Source organism: Leptonychotes weddellii, chromosome 9 (genome assembly GCF_054177405.1).
Source record: "Leptonychotes weddellii isolate Sample4059 chromosome 9, ASM5417740v2, whole genome shotgun sequence".
In the NCBI taxonomy this organism is placed as follows: domain Eukaryota; kingdom Metazoa; phylum Chordata; class Mammalia; order Carnivora; family Phocidae; genus Leptonychotes; species Leptonychotes weddellii.
The window spans coordinates 39,336,018-39,359,610 of record NC_138377.1 but is presented as its reverse complement, the minus strand read 5'-3'; the positions used below and the strand labels follow the sequence as shown (position 1 = coordinate 39,359,610).

Below are 23,593 nucleotides of genomic sequence, written 5' to 3'. Positions count from 1 at the left end.
TTTTTTTTTAAAGATTTTATTTATTTATTTGAGACAGAGAGAATGAGAGAGAGAGAGCACATGAGAGGGGGGAAGGTCAGAGGGAGAAGCAGGCTCCCTGCGGAGCAGGGAGCCCGATGCGGGACTCGATCCAGGGACTCCAGGATCATGACCTGAGCCGAAGGCAGTCGCTTAACCAACTGAGCCACCCAGGCGCCCTAAATGGTGTGATTTTTTAAAAAAGATTTATTTGAGAGAGAGTGAGGGCAAGAACGCTAGGGGGAGGGGCAGACGGAGAGGGAGAGTCTCAAGCAGACTCTGAGCTGAGCTTGGAGCCGGGCTCGATCTCACCACCCCGAGATCATGACCTGAGCAGAAACAAGAGTCTGATGCTCAATGGACTGTGCCACCCAGGCATCCCAAATGGTGTGATGTTTAAATGTGCAATGTTTCTGTAGATGTTCCACACTTAGATAATTTCATTGCTTTACCGTTATAAACAGTGAATCTATTATTATGTATATAGTTTTATCTTTTTTGATTAAGCGGTTTGGTTGAAATTGCAATAATTGCTCCTAGATTTTATTTTTATATAATTTAAAATTTTAGGTTTTACATTATTAATATAAAAAGGTTGTTGGGTCTTCTGAGAATTTTTCAAGATTTAACTGAGTAAGCAGCTCAAGTTTTGCATGAACAAAATAAGTTATAAGAAGACCAGTAAGTGGAATCTGAAAATTATTTGATTAACATTCATAATACATACTCAGATGAAACACAGAGTCCTACGTACTCAGATGAAACAGAATTTTATATATTGTTTCTCCATTCTGTTAACTTTCTAAAAAAATTTTTAGGTCCTTTATTGGTACAGCTGGGATGAAAACTCTCATCTCTTTTTCTAGAGCAGGATTTTAAATGTGGGATTCATGTATACCCTTTAGGGAGTCCAGAAACCTTCTGTACACCTTAGCATGTTACACTTTTTTTTTTTTTTTTAAGATTTTACTTACTTGTCACAGAGAGAGAGCACAAGCAGGGGGAGCAGCAGGTGGAGGGGGAAACAGGCCCCCCGCGGAGCAAGGAGCCCCATGCGGGACTCGATCCCAGGACCCTGGGATCATGACCTGAGCCGAAGGCAGACGCTTAACCAACTGAGCCACCCAGGCGTCCCTACATTTTTGTTTTGAGGAAGTGGATTGGTCTTTGATCAGTTTTTTGAAGGATTTAAGTCTAAAAATATTAAAGCCACTGGTATGGAATATGGTTTGAGAATAGTTTGAGCTCCATTTCTTATTATCCCATGGATATCTCATTCCTGCTTTACTTGTCCACCACTGACTGTTAATTACATTCAGATTGGAATCTGTTAAGGCTTAAGGTATGATTAGGTTCGAAGTTCATTAATATTACAAAGGGAATAATAGGGGAGAAATTATTAATGTTGGTAAATTTTGCTGTCATCTCAAAACCTGAGTTGCTACTTGTCTCTCCATGTTTTATCAACTCAACGAACATTACATTGAGTTGCATATTGTGGACTGAGAAAATTTTAGCAACTTGATTCCTATCATCCTGAGCTAAATTAACTTTGTCTCAACTTCTCCTACCCCTTCCTTTTATTTTTCCATTGTCTTCCCCTGCCCCCACCTAAAATCTCTTCCTGCCTTTGCTCTTCTCTGTATTTTTCTGGATTTCATGCCCAGTGAAATGAAATTTTGGCTCTTTTCTGTCCTTAAATTACTTTTTTTTGTTTTAAGATTTATTTATTTGAAAGAGAGAATGTGTGGGTGCACGCACTTGAGGGAGGGTAGAGGGAGGGAGAGGATCTCATGCAGAGTCCCTGCTGAGCACAGACCCCTGTGCTGCTTGATCTCATGACCCTGAGATCATGACCTGAGCCAAATCCAAGAGGCACTCAACTGACTGAGTCACCCAGGCGTCCCTCTCCTTATATTACTCTTCTACCTCTGTATATAATGTGAAGTTTCTTATTATTTTTATTTTTTATTAGTTTATGATTGATATTATAGTACTTACTTGCCATTTTTTATTTTCTTTTTAAAGATTTTATTTATTTATTTGACAGAGAGGGAACACAAGCAGGGGGAGTGGGAGAGGGAGAAGCAGGCTTCCCGCTGAGCAGGGAGCCCAATGCGGGGCTCGATCCCAGGGCCCTGGGATCATGACCTGAGCTGAAGGCAGACGCTTAACGACTGAGCCACCCAGGCGCCCCTGCCATTTTTTAAAATAAGCAAAGAATTAAACATTTTTATGAATTTCTTTTAAACAAAAAAGTATAAAACTAAAATAGTAAGGCAGGTTAGACTATACTCATGATTCTGGCACAACTCTTTAAAAAATCATCTTGATGTATCCTATTATATGTAAAATGTCTTGGTCATACAAGTAAAATTATGATTATGACTATTTAGCTTTATTGAATTTGACAAAAATCTTGTTTTAAGTATTTACAGTTTTAATGGCAATATTTTATTGAGTTGATATTTGCTAATTGAACCCATTCTGATGTTGGATGTTTTATGTCTCTCTCAGTTTTTCGTATTATGTGTAATGTTGCTGTGAACATCTTTATATGTGCTTTTCCTTGCAAATGTCTTGGGTTAAAGAATCAGGATTATTGGATTAAAGAAAGGCAAGCATTTTCTTGACTTTAAATTTGTCTCGGTGTTCTGGTTAGGCTCCTGTAGATGTGGAAAGCAAGTTCAAGAGAAGGTGAATTGAATTGGGTGGAGGGAATCTACCGAAAATCCAAAAGTGGGAATCATGATTCTTCCAGGCTTATATGGGACCTGGAAAAGGAAATCAGAAAATCATCAGAACATTTGAGGAATGTGTGTTTCAGAGTTCTTGTGGTCTCATGGCTTCTCTTTTCCTTGAACGTTTGCTTCTTGCTCTGCTTGCTTTCCTTAGACCTAGGCTGCACATGGCTGCAGTTTGCTTTTCATCAAGGTCATTCTGACTTTGACTTGACCTTTTTTGTTTTAGCATCTATGGCTGCTGCTAAGTGCCTCTGCATCTTTTCTTCCCCAAATTAAAAATCGGAGTACTGACTTGTCCTTTTTCTCCTCTCAACTCCCCAGCTAAGTTGGACAGGCTATGTGTAGCCTATGGGTGGTAATGTTAAAACAAACAAAAAACCAAAAATAGAGCATGGTCGCTGCTCCTTGAAAGCATTTCTGGTTGACCAGTAACACTTAGAGACACAGTAAAATATTTCTAATCGATTAAAGACCTGGAGAGTTCATGAATTATCAGGGAAGAACAATTCTGTATAAAGTTTCTTTTAGTATTTTGTTAGCGTGTGATTCCTGTTCCCCTTCAACTTGTTAAAACCTTGTCTGAGTAAGTCTAGGGTTGTGTTAATACCATTAAAAATTGCTTATGGAAGTATGAAATGTTAAATGCTATTTTATTTGATTGGATTTGGTTAGATTTGATTGTAGATTTGGTTGTAGATTTGATTTATTTATTTAACAGCACACAAACAGGGGGAGCGGCAGGCAGAGGGAGAAGCAGGCTCCCCACTAAGCAAGGAGCCCGATGTGGGACTCGATCCCAGGGCCCCGAGATCATGACCCGAGTCAAAGGCAGGCTCAGGCTTAACCAACTGAGCTACCCACGCGTCCCTACAAATGCTGTTTTAATCATAAAGATCAAGAGTGTGCCTAATAAACAGTTTTGTTTTCAGGTTCCATTTCTGGCTATTTTCAGACTTCTGGTCATTGCTGGTGTAACTTGAAAAAAGTACCCACATTTTAAAATAAGATATAAGCAAACTGAAAGACAAACTAAATAATTTGCTTAAGTTTATTATGTTATCAATATAAGATTTCTAGGTCTGTCTGTCTTGGCAGTTAATAGAGACCACTGTGAATAGCCCTATTTTGTCTTGGAAAATTGTGGAGTCCTATTAAAATGGTTCTGGTGAAGTCTTATATTCATGAAATTCAGATTTATTCAACTTTAAAGCTGATGTTTTCTAAGATCTCTAAAATCTTAGAATGATTCCTCTGTTTAGGTGGAATTTTGTTTCTCTAATCATTAACTGTTTTTGAGACTTCAGATGGATAATTCAAAAACTTAAAATTCTCAGATTCACTTATTTATACATTAAAAGTACAAAAGCTGAATTTAAGTAGCTTTATCTTAAGCATGTCCATGGGCTTAATTTCATCTGCATTCAATACCTTGCCTTTTTCCACAATAAATTTGATAAGAGTTACAAGATTATAAACCATATTTATGTGGCTTATACATATTCATAGGAATAAGGATAGCTAGAGTCTAAACATCAGAATCATTCTTACTTTGAGGTTTAATTTTAGCTGTAACTACCCTTCAGATGAGGGATTGTAGTGTCTATATTCAAGGCAGATCTGGATAATCACAGCATACCTTTATTTTCTGTAACTTTTGGGTTAATCTAAAAGTAAGATTTACTCTATTGATGAGGCAAGTCCTCTTTTATCTTTTAGCATTTGGGAAAGATTAGGATGGCCAGCTTTGTTTTTGCAGTATATACTTTGTTTGCAGTAAGGAGTACCATGAAAAAAAATGGAGAAAATCATGTAATTTGTAATTTATATTCATACCAAATGATGCAGCCTAACATTTTGATTTTGACTTTATTATATTTCTGTATTTGTGATGTATCCCATTACATCATGAGGCTGTTAGTCCCTGAAATGAAGGTGCTAGGAGTTTGTGAATGGGCTTAAGGCTCTAAATGAAGGAATGAACCACCTTTCCCCCCCCCCAATTAAAAGTATGATACTTTTAATGGATAACCCAGTGTTTCAGTAATAGTTAATGCCTCTATTTCCACATATAGTTCTATTAATTAACGTGTAGTAAAAGGAAGAAAGCTAAATACTAATAAAATGTCAAAAGTTGATATTTGGGGGAAAAAAGTAATGGATGTCTAGGTCTTTTCCTCCCATGAGGATTTTTTTTTTTTTATTTAAAAAAATTTTTTTTTAAAGATTTTATTTATCCATTTGACACAGAGAGAGAGAGACAGTGAGAGAGGGAATACAAGCAGGCGGAGTGGGAGAGGGAGAAGCAGGCTTCCCGCCGAGCAGGGAGCCCGACGGGGGACTCCATCCCAGGACCGTGGGATCATGACCTGAGCCGAAGGCAGACGCTTAACCCACTGAGCACCCAGGCGTCCCCCTCCCATGAGGATCTTTTCACATGATTTAAAAATAGAAGGATGTGTTACACTCTTTTTAGTTATTGCCACACATTTTTCTTTCATAGTGTATTTGAATTGTAGATGGCAAAATAATTGTGTGATTTAAGTGATTAACCTGCTTAGATTTGTACATCAAGTTAGATCTGAAATACTACTTGAAAGAGCAGAAATTTGCGTGTTTAATTTTACAATACTGACTCAAGGTTGTTTTCTCCCCCCTCCCCCCCATTTAGGTTTTATAGGATCACATTAACAAGAGCACCATGGAGTTTTATGAGTCAACATATTTTATTGTCCTTATTCCTTCAGTAGTTATTACAGTAATTTTCCTCTTCTTCTGGCTTTTCATGAAAGAAACATTATATGATGAAGTTCTTGCAAAGCAGAAAAGAGAACAAAAGCTTATTCCTACCAAAACAGATAAAAAGAAGGCAGAAAAGAAAAAGAATAAAAAGAAAGAAATCCAGAATGGGAACCTCCATGAATCTGATTCTGAGAGTGTACCCCGGGACTTTAAATTATCTGATGCCTTGGCTGTAGAAGATGAGCAAGTTGTACCTGTTCCACTGAATGTGGTTGAAACTTCAAGTAGTGTCAGAGAAAGAAAGAAGAAAGAAAAGAAACACAAGCCTGTAGTAGAAGAACAGGTCACCAAAGAAAGTGATGTGTCAAAGATTCCAGGCAAAAAAGTAGAACCTGTCCCAGTTACTAAACAGCCCACCCCCCCCTCTGAAGCAGCTGCCTCAAAGAAGAAACCAGGACAGAAGAAGTCTAAAAATGGAAGCGGTATTGTAATCTATTCAACTATATTGTATGATTGTATTTGCTTTAATAACTTTAGAGCTTGAAATTTAGATAGCTTGTTAGGTGTGTACACTGTATTAGAGACTAAGTTAGAAACCAAGAACATTGTCATTTCTACTGTATGTTTGCTTTCATTAACGTTAATTGCTGATAAAATAATTAGTATTGATCATAAAACAGCATTTAAAACTAAACTTTATATTAGAAATATAGAAAAGACATTAAATGGAAATATATAAAATCCATCTGTTTTACTAAAAGCACTAAGGACGTGTAAATATCAGCAGTTAGAAACTTATTTCTTTTCTTTTTTTTTTTTTAAAGATTTTATTTATTTATTTGTGAGAGAGAACGAGAGACAGAGAGCATGAGAGGGAGGAGGGTCAGAGGGAGAAGCAGACCCCCCGCTGAGCAGGGAGCCTGATGCGGGACTCGATCCCGGGACTCCAGGATCATGACCTGAGCCGAAGGCAGTCGCTTAACCGACTGAGCCACCCAGGCGCCCTAGAAACTTATTTCAACCAATACTTTCTAATCAATGTGACAGGAATTAAAGATGAAAAGATAAATTAGATACTGTTTTTTGCCTTTGATTAATTTTGCAAACATTTATCATGTAGCTTTTTTTTTTTTTACTAGGCATTATACTAGGTACTAGTACTACAGAGATGAAAATAGTGCATTTTTAAGCTGTAGACACATGAACGTAGTTTTCATAAAATGTCTATTGTAATATATATATATATATATATGTATTTTTTTTTTTTTTTAATTAAGTAGCCTCCATCCCCATCATGGGGCTTGAACTCGAGACCCTGAGGTCAAGAGTCACAACTGAGCCACCAGGTGCCCCTCTTATAAAATGTTTAGAATAATGATCTTGGTATGTCTAAACCAGTGTAGTAGTTCTAAGGTGGATCACTTAAAGGACATAGTGCCTGAAATTAATCTTAGAGGCTACATAAATACTAGCTAGTTTTTTGGGTGGTAAGGGAGAGGGGTTAATAGATATAATGGAGGGATACCTGAGTGGCTCAGTGGGTTGAGCGTCCGACTCTTGATGTCAGCTCAGGTCTTGATCTCAGGGTTGTGAGTTTGAGTCCACGTTGGGCTCCACGCTGGCTGTGGAGCCTACTTAAAAAACAAGACAAAACAAACAGATGTAATGGAAAGCACATAAGAAGTGGTGTCATGATGTGTGAAACTGCAAACAGTTTGTATGAAAGGACTTGTGTTTACCATTAAGTTGTTTGTGTGTCTTTTGGGGTGTTAAATTAGTTATATTGGATCTTAGATATTTGTTTGCCAGCTATGATCAAGGCATGGTACTAGAGAAATAAGAGTAAGCACCTCTGTTCTCCACCTTAGTGGTGGGGAGAAGGACATGTAAGCCAGTAATAAAACGTAACTTGCATAAGAGATGTATGAAGTATAGAAGAAATGCAAGAAGCCTAAAGGACTACTACTTATGGGGACCAGGGATGAAGAGCTTTACAGGGAGGCAGTGGCTGAGGTCTTCCAGAATGAGTCACTTCACCCAAGCAACTAGTGGATCTCATTCCATATTGGCAGAATATCATGTGGAAAGGCACAAAGAAGAATATAGTGTATTGTTGAACCATGAAATGTGAGGTTGTGAGTGGTAGGACACAAAGATGAAAAGATATGCAGGGGCTAGATCATGATGGTTTTTGTATATAGTGTTAAGGAGATGGGATGCTATAGCTTAGCCATTGTTGAAGATTTTCAAGCAGGTCAGTTTACATGGTCACATTTATATTTTTGAACCGTATCTTTGGCAGAACTTGAGGACAAGTTTTATGGGGCAATGTTTGATGTAGATAGACTAGTTAAGACGTTATTTTCCACAGTTAAATTGGAGGATTGATATGGTGGTGGCAGAAGAAATAAAAAATAGATTAGAAGTTTGCCTGGCTGGCTCAGTCGGTAGAGCATCCAACTCCTGATCTCAGAGTCCTGCATCCAAGCCCCACATTGGGCATGGAACCTACTTTGGAAAAAAAAAAAAGAAAGAAAAGAAAGTAGATTAGAGGTCTACAAAGTAAAAACGACATAACTAATCTTATTAGATAAGGTATGGTGGATTAGGAGAACGCAGGATCAAAGCTAATTACCAAGTTCTAAGTTTTTCAGGGTTGGCATACTAAAATCTTTGAGCCAAATCTGGCCTGCTTCCTGTTTTTTGTGGCCCATGAGTCAAGAATAGTTGTTACATTTTAAATGATTTGAAAAAAATTCAAAGAAGAATAATATTTTGCTAAATGTAGAAATTATATGAAATTCAAACCTCTTTGTCCATAAATAAAGTTTTTTTGAACGCAGCCACACTCATTCATTAACCTCTCTCTATGGCTGGCTTTCATACTGCAACAACAGATGAATAGTTTTGACAGAGTCTGTGTGGTCTGCAGAACCTAACCTATGTAATGTTTGGCCCTTTACAGAAAAAGTTTGCCAACTCCTGATTGGTAGATGGTTGGTAGCACTCAGATTGGGAATATTGGAGAGAGAGTGGATGTATATGGAGAGGAGAATGCATTCAGGTTGTTTCAGGTTCCTATGGGGGGCCACTTACATAGGGAGCAATTTAGGATGCAATAGGATATGTAAGCGCAGAGAGGTAAGGCTAGAATACAAATTCAGAAGCCTTAAACATGACAGTAGTAATTGAAGTTACGGGTGTAAATAAGAGCATCCAAGGAAATCATTTAAATTAAAGACTACCCTGAGGAATGCCAGCATATGAGGTATTCTGTAGGAATAGCTCACAAGAGTCTGAAAAGGAATATTTCAAGTGTAAGAAAGAATTATGGGAGCTGATAGAGAATTTTCAGTCTTCCTTATTGTGGTAAAATAAACAATAACCACAATTTACCATTTTAACCATTTTTAAGTGTATAGTTCTGTGGCATTAAGTACATTTACGTTCTCGTGCAGCCATCAACACCAAGTTGTCTCAATAACTTTTTCATCTTTCCCAACAGAAACTCTGTACCCATTAACCAGTAATTCCCCTTTCCCCTCTCCCCCAGCCCCTGGCAACCACGATTCTGCTTTCTGTTTCTGTGAATTTGACTACTGTAGGTACTTCATATAAGTGAAATCATACATTATTTGTCCTTTTGTGACTGTCTTATTTCACTATGAAGAGGAGAGAATTTTAGGAGGTAGAGATCCAGTAGTATGGAATGCAAAATAGAAGTTAAAGAAGAATTAAAAGATATTGGTAGAACATAGCATTTGGGACACTAGGTTGCTGTGTAAATCCTTTCATGAATATAATGGAGGAGATAAAAATCAGGTATCACTTAGTTGATGGTAGAAAAGGAAGTACAGATCATTCTTTTGTCAATATAAGAAGGAAATGGGTGTGGGAAGCTAGGAATTACAGTGGTGGGAAGGGTTTTATTTTTTAAGATGGTAGAGATTTGAAAATGCCCGTAAGCTATGTAGATTAAGAGTAGCTGAGAAATGGGATGTAAAAGACGGAGCAAGTACTTAGAAATCTTGATGAAATTAAAAACAGGTGTAACAGTAAGAAAGCTGGAATGGTGTTTTTAAAGAGTTTAAAAATTTGAAGGTAAAGCATTCTGGGAATTATTCATTAGTAATTGAATCTTCTGCTGTGTTTGCTATGATGACTTTTCGTTTATTTTCAATAAAGATGATCAGGATAAAAAGGTGGAAACTCTTCTGGCACCTTCAAAAAAGCAAGAATCATTACCCCTCCATCAAGAGACTAAACAAGAAAGTGGATCAGGAAAGAAGAAAGTTTCTTCAAAGAAGCAAAAGGCAGAAAACGGTGAAATGTGTAGATACGTATTTTATAAATACTAATTCTAGAAATGTATTTTAAAAATACTAATACTAGCACAGGGGCCCTAGAGACCTCGTATGCTCTTTAATTCCCAGCTTAATGTATATTATAACAACTGTTAATGCTAATGCAAGTCCAGGGATATCTTGAGCCTTGGGGTTTTGCAGTGCTTTGACAGATGGCCATGGTCTAAGTTTGTGATGAAGAAGTTTATCTGAAATTTAAAAAGGACAAAGCATTTATTAAATATTCTCATTCTTTTTTTTTTTTTTAAGATTTATTTATTTATTTGAGAGAGTGAGAATGAGAGAGAGAGAGTACATGAGAGGGGGGAGGGTTAGAGGGAGAAGCAGGCTCCTCGCCGAGCAGGGAGCCCAATGCGGGACTCGATCCAGGGACTCCAGGATCATGACCTGAGCCGAAGGCAGTCGCTTAACCAACTGAGCCACCCAGGCGCCCCTTAAATATTCTCATTCTTAACTGAGTTTTGAAGTAATGTAAATAGCACACAAATTATAGAAGAAAAGTATTCCTGAAACATTTGTACTTTTAAATATTACTTAAAGATTTTGCTGGAGGACATTGGCTAGATCTGTCATTACCTTATATTCCCAATTATTTCCTCAGCATAGTTTGTATGTATATATCAGAAGCATCCAGTTAACAGTGATGGAGCAATTTTTATATGTTCAGAATTGTCTAGGGAAAGCAGTTATGAAATGAATGTAGATTAAATGGTGATATTCAAATAATATTGGGCTGTGGTATCAACTAGTGCTAGAAAATAGTACAATTGGAAAGGGAAAAGATGAAATTCTGTTATTTGTATTAAAATTATGACATATCTAGGAACTAGGTATAGAAAAGTATTACCCACAAATATTTGATGATCTTAAATATTTATTAAAATTTTAAATAAAAAAACTATATATGCCCAAAAGTTTTTTTAAAAAAGAAGAGAGATTCTCATTTGTGTGTGGAAATATGTGTGTGGAAATTTATGTCTCTAGTCAGCAGACATCAGACTTCAGTGTTCAAACTCTTAAAGTTCTTCCCATTAAAATTGGGAACAAAGTGTAAGGAGGCTTCCTACCTCCACTCTTAATGTTGTTTTGCAAATTTTAACCATTTTAGTAAGATGTGCCATGGAAATTACAGGCATAACTTTTAGAAATGAGATGATATCTGCAAGGAACAATGACTGAGTTTTGTACCTGTAAAGTGACTCAATTAAAAAACTAGCATTTGCAGTAAGAATTCAGTAAAGTACCAGCATAAATACAGATTAATAGTTTTCCTTGGGCACCAATTAAATGTGAATGGATTTTTAGTTAAAACAGGAAGAAAATGACTAACTAAAATGTAAAGGATGTAGAAGAAATCTTCAGATACTATTAAAGAGGAGATAGGCCAACACACTTTTTGTTAAATGATGTACTGTAAAATACTATTGAACTCTGGTACTGCTTTAATTAGAGTGGTTTGACTTGTTAAGTGATAAAATAGGAATTTAAAGCCAAGTTGGTGTTAGATATTTGAAAATAACTGCATTTATCATTAAATTTCAATGTGTGTGCTTGTTATTAATTACTCCATTATATAAAGCCCTGAGTAATTATAATTTTGTTGAATTTAAATTGCAGTCTTGGTAGATGAACCCCTTATTCACGCAACTACTTATATTCCTTTGATGGATAATGCTGATTCAAATTCTGTGTTGGATAAGAGAGAGGTTATTGATCTAATTAAACCTGACCAAGTAGAAGGAATCCAGAAAACGGGGGCTAAAAAATTGAAGACTGAAACTGACAAAGGTAACACATGGCATGCAACCATTTGTTGTATTGAAGAAACACATTTTTGAGTTCTGGTGGAGTCAAGTAAATTTTGTCATAGAAACAATGAGTTGTAAAAGAATAATAGAATCTTTGTAGTGAAAGGCTTATTGGTAGTTTTCTAGTCCAGTCTGCTAAGTTCTGTAGAGCTGGACCCTTGAATTTGACTTGCCCGAGATCTCACAATTATTTTGCTCTCTGGTGATTTTTCTTTTTTTTCTCTTCGACTGTTGTCTCTTGTGAGGTTTCTATGCTAATTCACAACCACCTTTTATTATTACCTTTTTTTTTTTTTAAGAGCAGCGGTAGCTTCACAGCATAATTGAGTGGAAAGTACAGAGAATTCCCATATACCCCTTGTCCTCATGCATGCACACATCTGATTTTTTTTTTTAAAGATTTTATTTATTTGACAGCGAGAGAGACAGCGAGAGAGGGAACACAAGCAGCGGGAGTGGGAGAGGGAGAAGCAGGCTTCCCGCGGAGCAGGAAGCCTGATGCGGGGGCTCGATCCCAGGACCCTGGGATCATGACCTGAGCCGAAGGCAGACGCTTAACGACTGAGCCACCCAGGAGCCCCCACATCTGATTTTTTAAACTGACATGTTACTGAATTATTAGACTTCTTTGGGTCTAATGGATTGCAGTTACTTTTTTTTTTTAGGTTGCTGTGCTTTCTTTTTTTTTTTTTATTCTTATGTTAATCCCCATACATTACATCATTAGTTTTAGATGTAGTGTTCCATGATTCATTGTTTGTGCATAACACCCAGTGCTCCATGCAGAATGTGCCCTCCTCAATACCCATTACCAGGCTAACCCATCCTCCCACCCCCCTCCCCTCTAGAAACCCTCAGTTTGTTTTTCAGAGTCCATTGTCTCTCATGGTTCGTCTACCCCTCCGATTTCCCCTGCTTCATTCTTCCCCTCCTGCTACCTTCTTCTTCTTCTTTTTTTTTTCTTAACATATATTGCATTATTTGTTTCAGAGGTACAGATCTGAGATTCAACAGTCTTGCACAATTCACAGCGCTTACCAGAGCACATACCCTCCCCAGTGTATCACCCAGTCACCCCATCCCTCCCACCCCACCCCCCACTCCAGCAACCCTCAGTTTGTTTCCTGCGATTAAGAATTCCTCCTATCAGTGAGGTCATATGATGCAGTTACTTTTTAAGAAGAGGAAGTTTGTGCTTGATATTAAGAAGCCCCCCGGGGAAATTGGGTGAATTGGGATGCTTGATGCATAGATTTTTTTATTTTTATTTATTTTTTAGAAAAGATTTTATTTATTTATTTGAGAGAGAGACACACAGCGAGAGAGGGAACACAAGCAGGGGGAGTGGGAGAGGGAGAAGCAGGCCTCCTGCCGAGTAGGGAGCCCGATATGGGGCTTGATCCCAGGACTCTGAGATCATGACCTGAGCAGAAGGCAGACGCTTAACGACTGAGCCACCCAGGCACCCCGATGCATGGATTTTTTTTTAAATGTCAAGATTGTTTGTATTTATTTGATATTTATAAAATCAGATTTCCTTTTTATAATTATCTTTGTGGTTATTTTTTCATCTGTAAAATTTGATTTATATATCATGAGTATTAAGGTTGAATGAGAAGATTTGTGACCATATCTGGTATAGATACTAGCATTCTAGACATTTGAATGTTTTTAAAGTGAGGGCATACTGGCACTTTAAAGTATTCCACAATTTGACCAAGTTTTTAGTTAATGTAATTATTCCATAGTATATTAAAGATGATGAACACTTTTTTCTCTCTTGACTGGAACATTTTTATTGTTTGACCTGAAATGTAAATCTGTTTTCTCTTGGTTATTGACTTTTTGGGTCAAGAATTCTTGATGCTTACCTTTGCTGAAGTTATTACTTGTGTTTCTTAAATGCCAACTCTTTATTTTTTTTTTTAAAGAAAATGCTGAAGTGAAATTTAAAGATTTTCTTCTGTCCTTGAAGACTATGATGTTTTCTGAAGATGAGGCCCTTTGTGTTGTAGACCTGCTAAAGGAGAAGTCTGGTGTGATACAGGATGCTTTAAAGAGGGTAAGCATATTTTTGATTATGGGCCTATTTGGGAACAGTGATCAGAAGTTCATCAAACAAGGAGCGCCTGAGTGTCTCAGCTGGTTAGGTGTCCAACTCTTGATTTTGGCTCAGGTCATGATCTTGGGGTTGTAAGATCAAGCCACATGTCAGGCCCCGTGCTGGGCGTGGAGCTTGCTTGAGAATCTCTCTCTTCCTCTACCCCTCCTTTCCTGCCCGCACTCTCAAAAAAAAAGAAAAAAGTTCACTGAACAAGATTTTTGCTAGAGGAATAAAATCACATTACCATTATTCATACTCCAAAGCACATAGTCACATTTAATTCTGGAATGGCTTCAGAAGTTATTTCTTATATCCATACTAATCAGTACACTTATTTAGTCAGGTGTCTGAGTCATCTGATATTTTGACAAAAGTGAAGTGCTTATGATAAGTAAGATGATTTATAGGACATTTGGCATTTAACCTTGCTTTGCTCTGCTTGGAAGTATTGAAGGCAAAGTCAGGTGATTTCTGGATAGACTATATGGAATGTTTCTGTGACTCAATATAGCACACTTCAAAGAACCTGGGAATCTGTGTGTGTGTGTGCGTGTGCATGTGTGTGTATGTGAGAGAGAGAGAGATCATCCTTCTAAAATAAGTGATTTGTATGGTAGAGTTAACTGCTGTGACTGACTAAAATTTGTAAAAAAAAAAAAAAAAACAAAAAAAACCCCAAAACAAAACAAAAAACAAACAAAACACCACCCCCTCCCCGCCAGAACAAAAGACAATCCATGGAGTTAAAATTTAATTTCTCATGGGTTATGCTCACTGTATTATCATGTATACTATGTCATACTGGGAAAGGTGACAAGTTTTCAGATGTTACTTGTGTGCGATAAGATGACATGGTATCTGATATTCAATATTAGATGCTGGACTTAATTGTTATTATTCTAAACACACACATACACACACTAACACACACACACACCTAACCACTCACCTGCTTTAAAACCACAAGTGGCTTCCATTTTTTCTTCAGTCCAAGCCATCCCCCTCACCTGATTACCTCCAGTAGTCTCCTAGTTGATGTGTCTGTATCATTTCCTCATATAAGGCTAATTGAATTCCCAGTCTAAATTGTTCATCTGCTATTCTTTCTCCTAACTATGTGGACTTTCTTGTCATAGCATTTATCATAGCATATTAAGTCTGTCTATACTTCCGAGGATCTGTTGACAATGTGTTTTACCACTCTGGCATTTTATAATGTAGTATGCTTGTTGGACGGTCTCTACATGGTGCCAGCAATGGCCCAGAGTAAACAAGGTATTCCAGGGTTAATCAGGGTACGTGTTGTAACTGCATGTGACTTTGGATACAAAATCAGATTATTCTGTTGCAAGAAGCTTTCTTGAAATTCTTAATTGAAGAATTTGCACTTTGGTTTACTTTAATTGGGTAAGTGTGTATCTTAAAAGTGTTCTTAGTTATTTGTGGGGATAAGGGAAAAGCCTCCAGTTGAAGTTACTATGCCTGATATTTGAAATTACTTAAGCTTTTTAAAATTGAAAATAATTGCTTTAAGTGTCCTCATCTGAGGATGTTGGTGGTGATTTATGCGGGCAAGAGTAATTATTTTATTGTCTGAGGGATAGCTTTGAACTCTAGAGACTAGGTGGTAAATGAACCTCCCCTTGACAGCTGTTTTAGGCAGGCCAAGGAGGAAGTCGGGTACTCTTAAAGATAGTGTTTTGAAATAGAGTATTTTGCAACTTCACATTTTTCTCCATCTTTGGAACTGGGCTTTCTTTTAAAATTTTATTGTTCTGGGTTTCTCATGGAGTGGTTCTGTTCTCATCTGCAGGGACTCAGTATCTTTGGTAGGTCCTCTGTATCTGCAAAAGCAAGTTTAGTTTCCCCTTTTCCTGTCATAGAAACTGTCTTGGTCAGACCTTTTAATAGATGGCAAGGTTCCAGGTATAAATAAATCCCCACACCTAATAAAGATTGCTCCAGGTAAGGGTGAAGATAAGTGCAGGAGCTCCAACATAGGATGGAGATACAGGAGTTAGAGGACTTGCTGACCAGTTAGATACGGTAGCTGAAGAAGAGTCTAGAATGAATGCTTGTTTTTGCTCTTGAGTAACTGGACAGATTGTGGTGACAGCGGTATTTATGAACACTTTGCTGAGGAGGAGAGAGTAGAGGATTGTGAAAATTTTTAGGAGGTTGTTTTAGGCATCCTTTGGATCATTTAAGTGGGTATATTCATTTCACAGTCGAATATATGTTTCTCTGGAGTTGAAAAAAGATCACTTAGGGTGTGACTTAGGAAAGTAATCTGCTATCACCAATACACATGGTAAATGTGTATTAGACCAGAGAGGATGTGGGGAGTGCTAAGAAAGTTCAAGAATGAGCCCTGAGAAACACCAACATTTAAAGGGCGGGGAAAGCCACCACAAAAGGATACTGAAGAGGAGGAGCAACACCAGGAGACAGTGGAATCACAGATGCTTAAGGAGGGTAGAGAGTTCAGGGGTGAGGGGAAAAGGCAATAATGACATGCTTTAGAGAGATTAAGGAGGATTAGGATGGAAAAATTGGATTTGATATCCCCAGTGAAAGCAGTTTCATTGGAGTATTGGACTGTAAGTAAGTATTGAATAAATAGGAAAGGTGACCGTGTGTCCAGTTTGAATAACCTTAGATGGGAAGAGGAGAATAAACGCTAAAGGAGTTGCGTAGTTGAAGAGGAGATTTTATGTTGTGTGCATGTGTGCACGCATGTGCCTTTATCTTTAAACTACGAGCCATTTGTGGGTTCTAGAGTCAGATTTCCTGGATTCAAATCTGAGTTCTGCCACATTGAGATTTATTTGGCCTTAGGTAAGTGACTTAACCCCAGTGCCTCAGTTTCCTTATTTCCCAGATGGTAATGATAATCAGGTTTTGAAAGTTAAATGAAATAATATACAGTAGGTGCTCAGAGTTCCTAGCATAGAGTAATTGCTCAAAAATGTTAACTGTTAATGTAATTATTAGTAAGAATATATTTGATATTTTAGTTGATTATTAATCTCTTAGTGTTGGCCTTTAAATACACTTGCCTCAATTATATGATTTTTTTTCAACTTTATTAACTCTTGACTATGCTATATAACAAGAGGAAGTCTGCCTACTTAAATTTTTTCCTCCACTTTCTCCTTTTTGCCTCTCAGCTTTTGTTAATTATAGCATTTGTTTATCAGATACTTAGAATATTTAATATTTTGTGACTAATTTCCATGTTTGTTTTAGTCATAATTTTACGGGTTAATGGTGGGTTTAAAGCTTGATAACCGTTCTTTTGCCATAGTCTCTGTATTCATCTCTTGGTTGGCTAAAGTTATTTTTCCTGGAATTTCTTCAAGAAGGGCTCATAGGAACTATATTTCCTTAAAATGCTTTTTTGTTATTATATTTGAATGATAATTTGGTGGGGTATAATATTTCTGGGTTTCACTTTCTTGAGAATTTTTCATGCTTGCTTTACCATTCCCTACTCATATAGCTGGATAGAGGTCTGAGACCATACTGAATTTTGCACTCTTCTCATGTATTTTTGTCAGACTATACTCTCAGAATAAAAACCTCTTTTGGGCAATCTACCCAAGTATTTATTATTTATTGGACTTTTCCAGTGTCCACCCTACTGTACAAACATCAAGGGATTCAGCTTCTTTTAAGTTCAGTAAATTTAATATGGTTTTGGCCTTGACTCCTGTGTCCTCCCTCAGTATTTCTTTGGATAAAGCATGTCTTTTCAATCATGAGATTTGTCCTTTAGCATAATTGAAATAATGGGTATCGATTACACATATACTAAATCTTTGCCTATTGTCTTTATCTTTCACATTTTAATCCTAAAAAAAAAAAAAAGCTTTTGGTTTATTTCTCTTTCTTAATTACTTTTCTCCATCCTGGACTCTCTGTCTCTTACTGTAGTTCAGCAGTGTGTCTTTTTCTGTTCTCTGCTTCTAACTGGATTGTATTTCTGAGGTGGTGTTACTTTTACTTCCACTTCGGGTTTTGCCAGCTCATATTTCATCTCCTTCTCTGGTCTTTTCTTTGAGCTTATCTTTTCTCGTGAGCTCTGTTCTTTGCTCTTGTTTTTCCAGAAATGACTGCTGTAAGATTTTTAAAAATCATGGCGATATTTTTTAACACAGTTTTGTCTGTTGTTTTACAATCCTTTTTTGGTGATTTTTTCTTCACTTGTCATTTATTTTTGTTATTTTCCTTCCTTTTTTCATGTGTCTTGCATAGACCCTGTTTTCTTTTTTTTTCCCCCAAAGATTTTATTTATTTATTTGACAGAGAGTTCAGAGGGAGAAGCAGGCCCCCTGCTGAGCAGGGAGCCCAGTGTGGGGCTGGATCCCCGGACCCTGGGATCATGACCTGAGCTAAAGACAGACGCTTACCCGACTGAGCCACCTAGGCACCACGACCCTGTTTTCTCTTTAATCAGCACTCTTTTAGCGAGGGTGTTCCTCTTAGATCAACTCTGTGCCTGGAGATTGATAATGAAAGGACCAAGGCTAACTGCTGTTTTCCTCAAGCTGTGTGTGAGAAGTTCTTTTAGCCTTTCCATCTTCCCAGATAAAAGACTTCACTCATATGGGGCACCTGGGTGGCTCAGTCGGTTAAATGCCTGCCTTCGACTCAGGTCATGATCCCAGGGTCCTGGGATCAAGTCCTGCATCGGGCTCCCTGCTCAGTGGGGACTCTGCTTCTCCCTCTCCCTCTGCTGCTTCCCTTGCTTGTGCTCTCTCGCTCTCTCTCTCTCTCTCTCTCTGCCAAATAAATAAATAAAATCTTAAAAAAAAAAAAAAGACTTCACTATGGAGTCTCACTATAGAGAATTTCTCTCGACTCTTCCTAACTAGCTGCTCTCTTTGTAAAGTTTGTATGATTTCTTCTTTCTTGCTTCTTGAGCTTTCCTTCCAAGAAGATTCCTACCTTCTTTGTTCCTGATGTCAAGTGGAAGATTGTTGGATTTTCCTTTCAGGATATGCCGGTTAATTTCAGAGAACTAGGCACTGGGGTGCTTCTGTAGTCTAGTATATTTTGACAGGGTTGTCAAGCACTTGTATTTGATCTCCACTACTTTTGGCAGTCTTTTCTGATGTTATGTTTTGATATTACAGATGATTGTTTCATTTTGGTTGTTTGCATTTTGGCTTCATATTCCTCTTTTGATCTTTTTAGGAGGAGGAGGAGGAGATTGCTATCTTGACTCTGGGTTTAAAACTGGAGTCTTAGAATTCTTTGTAAAAAATTTATTTATTGGTTGATATGTGTCCTATTGTATGCATCAGAATATAGAATGATACAGTGACTTTCATGAATGATATTTCACTGACTAGTACTTGGCCATGATTCTACTTTATATATAATTGTGAACTCTGCATTGGTAAGAACACTTGATATTAGATATTTCATTTTCATAATTTTCATTAGCTCATGTTAACTCTTACTAATTCTGTATTGATTTCCCAATTGTAGTCAAGTAAAGGAGAATTGACTGCAGTTGTACATCAGCTTCAAGAAAAAGACAAGTTACTTGCTGCTGTGAAGGAAGATGCTGCTGCTATTAAGGATCGGTGTAAGCAGTTAACTCAGGTGAAGACATTCTTGTATTTAAGGGATATATGTTCTGAATCAGAAGCAGTGAAGGATTTCAGAAATTGTCTGTAATTATAGATTTAATTATTTGTATAGCAAATTTATACCCAGTAAAAGTCACTTACAGAATTGTGGTGGTGGTGTCTCACTTTTTCATGTTATAGCCTACAATTGAATTACAGTTGAATTTAAAATAACAGTGCTCCTAAATATATTAATTTCAAATAACAGAAGCATTTGGGCATTGGGGGCATGTTTCACTTGGATCTGACCTAGAATTAGTCTCTAAGGAAGCACAGAACTAGGTGTGATCTTGTTTAAATCCAATAAGATAAATGTGGAACTCTTAATAGGTAATTTTATTTATAAAGGGTCTTGTGATATTTATAATTTTTAATCAATGAAGTTTTTCAGACCCCGGAAATTTTACTCTGAGAGGTAAAAACAAACAAAAAACCTTTAAAAAATTATGTAAAAATCATGTTAAATGATAAAAATTTCTAATTAGAAAATAAATCAGTCCTGGGGATATAATGTACAGCCTGGTAACTATAGTTAGTAATACTGTGTTATATATTTGAAAGTTGCTAAGAAAGTATATCTTAAAAGTTCTCATCATGAGAAAAAAAAATTGTAACTATAGTGGTGATGTTAACTAGACTTATTATGGTGATCATTTTGCAATATATATAAATATCGAGCCATGTTGTATACCTTAAACTTATATAATGTTCTATGTCAATTATATCTCCAAAAAAATTATGTAGACTGAGAACGTAATTGAAATTCTATGGAAAATGTGGTCTTATTCTTCTTGGGGTACTGTTTCTCCTTTTAGGAATTAAATACAGTAAAAGGTTTTTTATCATTCATGAAGCTACTTGATGACATTATGAGGATGGCCTCATTTGAATATAAAACCTTTTATGTGAATTTGAAGTAAATAAAAGTTAATGGAAAAACTTGGTCAGATTAAGATTAATCAAAGTTGTTACTAAAATAAGCATGTTGCCTTACGATTACACACTTCAGTGTAGTTTTATGTGGCTGTGGTTTTCTGACTATAATTTTAAAAATTAAAAAGGTATCCACTTCATAGTAATTCATTGAGCTATATACTTAAGATGTGTGTACTTCTTCCTAAGTGTATTATATACATCAGTATAACACTTTGCAGATGGACGTAAACTCTTCTGGGAGGAAACCATCAAGTACATAAAAGTTATAAATTTTGAGGGTGCCTCGGTGGCTCATTCAGTTAAGCATCCAACTCTTGATTTTGGCTCAGGTCATGATCTCAGAGTTGTGAGATTGAGTGTTGTGTCCCATGCTGGACGTGGAGCCTACTTAAGATTCTCTTTCTCCCTCTTGCTCTGTCCCATTCCCACCCCCCAGCCCCCGCATGTGTGCATATACTCACTTAAAAAAAAAAGTTTTAAGTTTTTTGTGTCTTAGATGAGGGGGTATAAACTGATCATGCCTGCAGATAACTTTAAAGTTGGTTGGCTCTCTTCGATAATATTTGCTCTAGGAGTTCGTGATAGTTGCAATATAAAATGAAATCACCCTTTTAAGATTTGACTTGGGAAGATAATAAAACTTGGAGTTCTGATTTTTTACTTTCCCTTATTCCAATCTTCCATTCTGCTATGAACATGTCTTTTTCTTTTCTCTCAGGGAAGAGACTTCTTTTTTTCTCTGCTGGGTTATTTTTTTAGGCCTTTTCTAAACCCTAAAAGCTAGTACCTGCAAATAATAGAAAACTAATTGTTTTGCCTTAAAACTATTCTTTCTTATACTCAAGTTAGACTGTAGGATTTATTCTAGGTTCAGCTCTTTAACTCAGACCAGAAAGTGCATTTGGAATAAGAATAAAGAGAACAGCAAAGTGTTTATGAAAGTAATTGGTACAGGTGGATGCAGGTAAGATGCAGAGACAATTTCTTTTTTAAACCTTTGACCTCAAGCATGTACTTATTTCAGAATTCATGATTGTCTTATATCATTTTTACTGATGCTAAAAATGTTTTTTTATTATAATCTTATGGTACTTATTTTTTTTTAGTAGGTTTTCATAATTTTTTTTTCTGGTTTATTCTTCTAGGAAATGATGTCAGAGAAAGAAAGAAGCAATGTGGTTATAGCAAGGATGAAAGATCGGATTGGAACATTAGAAAAGGAACATAATGTATTTCAAAACAAAATGCATGTTAGTTATCAAGAGACTCAGCAGATGCAGATGAAGGTATCTTTTCATTTTTTGAAAACAAAATGAAACTTTGCATTCATTAATTAGCAGACTTTAAGTGCCTAATATGTGTAAGGCTGTGTGCTGGGCGATGGTACATTGGCTAAACTGGCTCCCTGTCTGTAAGTGAGCACCTTTTCGAGGGGGGGATGAGGCAGAGGCTAGAAGCTGACAAGTAAATACTCCATTACAATATGGTAGTCCTGCCTTATCCCCATTTCACTTTTGGTGGTTTCAGTTACCCATGGTCAACCATGGCCTAGAAGCAGATGATTCTTCTGACATATTGTCAGAAGGTCAGCAGTAGCCTAACACTGTGTCACAGTGCCTGTGTCATTACCTCCCATCTCATCACGTAGGCATTTATTATCTCGCATCATCACGAGAAGGGTGAATTCAGTATAATATGTTTTGAGAGAGAGAAATCACTTCATGTAACTTTGATGACAGTATATTGTTATAGTTCTATTTTTAGTTATTAATCTCTTAACTGTGCCTAATTTATAAATTAAACTTTATGATATGTATGTATGTACGTATGTATAGGGAAAAGACATAGTATACCCATGGTTTAGTACTCTGCAGTTTCAGGCATCTACTTGGGGGTCTTTGGAAGGTATTACCTGTGGGTAAGGGGGGGGATTACTGTAGAGGTAAGCAGTGGGTGCTTCGGAACCATTGGGTTGGGGAGTAGGGAAGATGAGGATTATAGGGAAGTCTTGTTAGAAATGATATGCAAACTGTGTTGAATGTTTTAAAACAATTAGGCATTATCAGGTAAGAGAGTGAAGAAATGGGTACTGGGTTATTACTTGGTGTGATTCCTCAGTCCCATCCCTAGAGGTGATTATTGTTCAGTGGGTCTATTTTGGGGCCCAGAATGTAGCTTTTTAATGAGTGCATCCCAGGTGTTTCTGATAGAGATTGCTCAGTGATAATAGTTCATGAGAAATGCAGTAGGAGTTGTGTTTGGAAATCAGGGCTAGAATGAGGAAAAGATCTAGAGATGTAAATAGAGGCCCTGTCTTAAAGGGCCTTATATACCTGAAGACTGGGGAGCCATTAAAGGAGTTAAGCAACTCAGCAGTGTGATTATATTAGTATTTTTAGTTATTACTCTGGTAGCAGTGTGGAGAGTGGAACAAGATAATTGCAAGGCTTTTGCAGGAATCCACGTCCTAGAACAAGGGCCTAAAATCAGATGTTGACAGTGAGGGGTTGAGTTTGAGTGATCCAGAAGAAAGAGTTAGTAGATGGGGGGTTGGTGATGGAGTGGAGGAGAGAGCAAGAGAGAGCTGATAATGAAGGATGACTTCTAAGGTTTTGGCCTAAGTGACCGTCTCTTGGCTTACTTTTACCTCTCTTCTTTGAGCGTTTCAGAAGGTTCAGTTCTTACTGTCTTTTCTACATACTACTTGTTTCCATGATTCCAGTTAAGTCTGAACCAGTGGTTTGGTTGGTTTGTTCTTTCTCTAAGATTGAAATACCATTTTTATCATTGATGAAGAACATGGTTTGGGTCGGCTTACCTAGTGGGTGTCTAATATTCCCCCTATTTGAGCTTTCTGGGCCAGTGATTTTTTTTTTTATTTTTTTATTATGTTAGTCACCATACGTTACATCATTAGTTTTTGATGTAGTGTTCCATGATTCCTTGTTTGCGTATAACACCCAGTGCTCCATTCAGTACGTGCCCTCCTTAGTACCCATCACTGGGCTAACCCATTCCCCTACCCCCTCCCCTCTAAAACCCTCAGTTTGTTCCTCAGAGTCCGTAGTCTCTCATGGCTCGTCTCCCCCTCCCCTTTCCCCCCTTCATTTTTCCCTTCCTACTATCTTCTTTTTTTTTTTTTTTTTTTTTTAACATATAATGTATTATTTGTTTCAGGGGTGCAGGTCTGTGATTCATCAGTCTTATATAATTCATAGCGCTCACCATAGCACATACCCTT

General features: G+C 37.1%; 1 protein-coding gene across 4 annotated transcripts in view; it reads left to right on the top strand.

Annotated features, from left to right (window-relative positions):
* Window positions 1-23,593, top strand: part of KTN1 (kinectin 1) — a 111,614-nt gene that overhangs the window by 31,996 nt on the left and 56,025 nt on the right. For all 4 annotated transcript variants that reach the window (XM_081830477.1, XM_081830476.1, XM_081830475.1 and 1 more), the window contains exons 2-7: window positions 5,431-5,983; window positions 9,687-9,824; window positions 11,483-11,653; window positions 13,605-13,735; window positions 19,274-19,390; window positions 21,498-21,638. In XM_081830477.1, coding sequence (XP_081686603.1) covers window positions 5,461-5,983; window positions 9,687-9,824; window positions 11,483-11,653; window positions 13,605-13,735; window positions 19,274-19,390; window positions 21,498-21,638 — 1,221 coding nt within the window. In that variant the 5' untranslated portion in view covers window positions 5,431-5,460. The remainder of the gene's footprint in view (window positions 1-5,430; window positions 5,984-9,686; window positions 9,825-11,482; window positions 11,654-13,604; window positions 13,736-19,273; window positions 19,391-21,497; window positions 21,639-23,593) is intronic.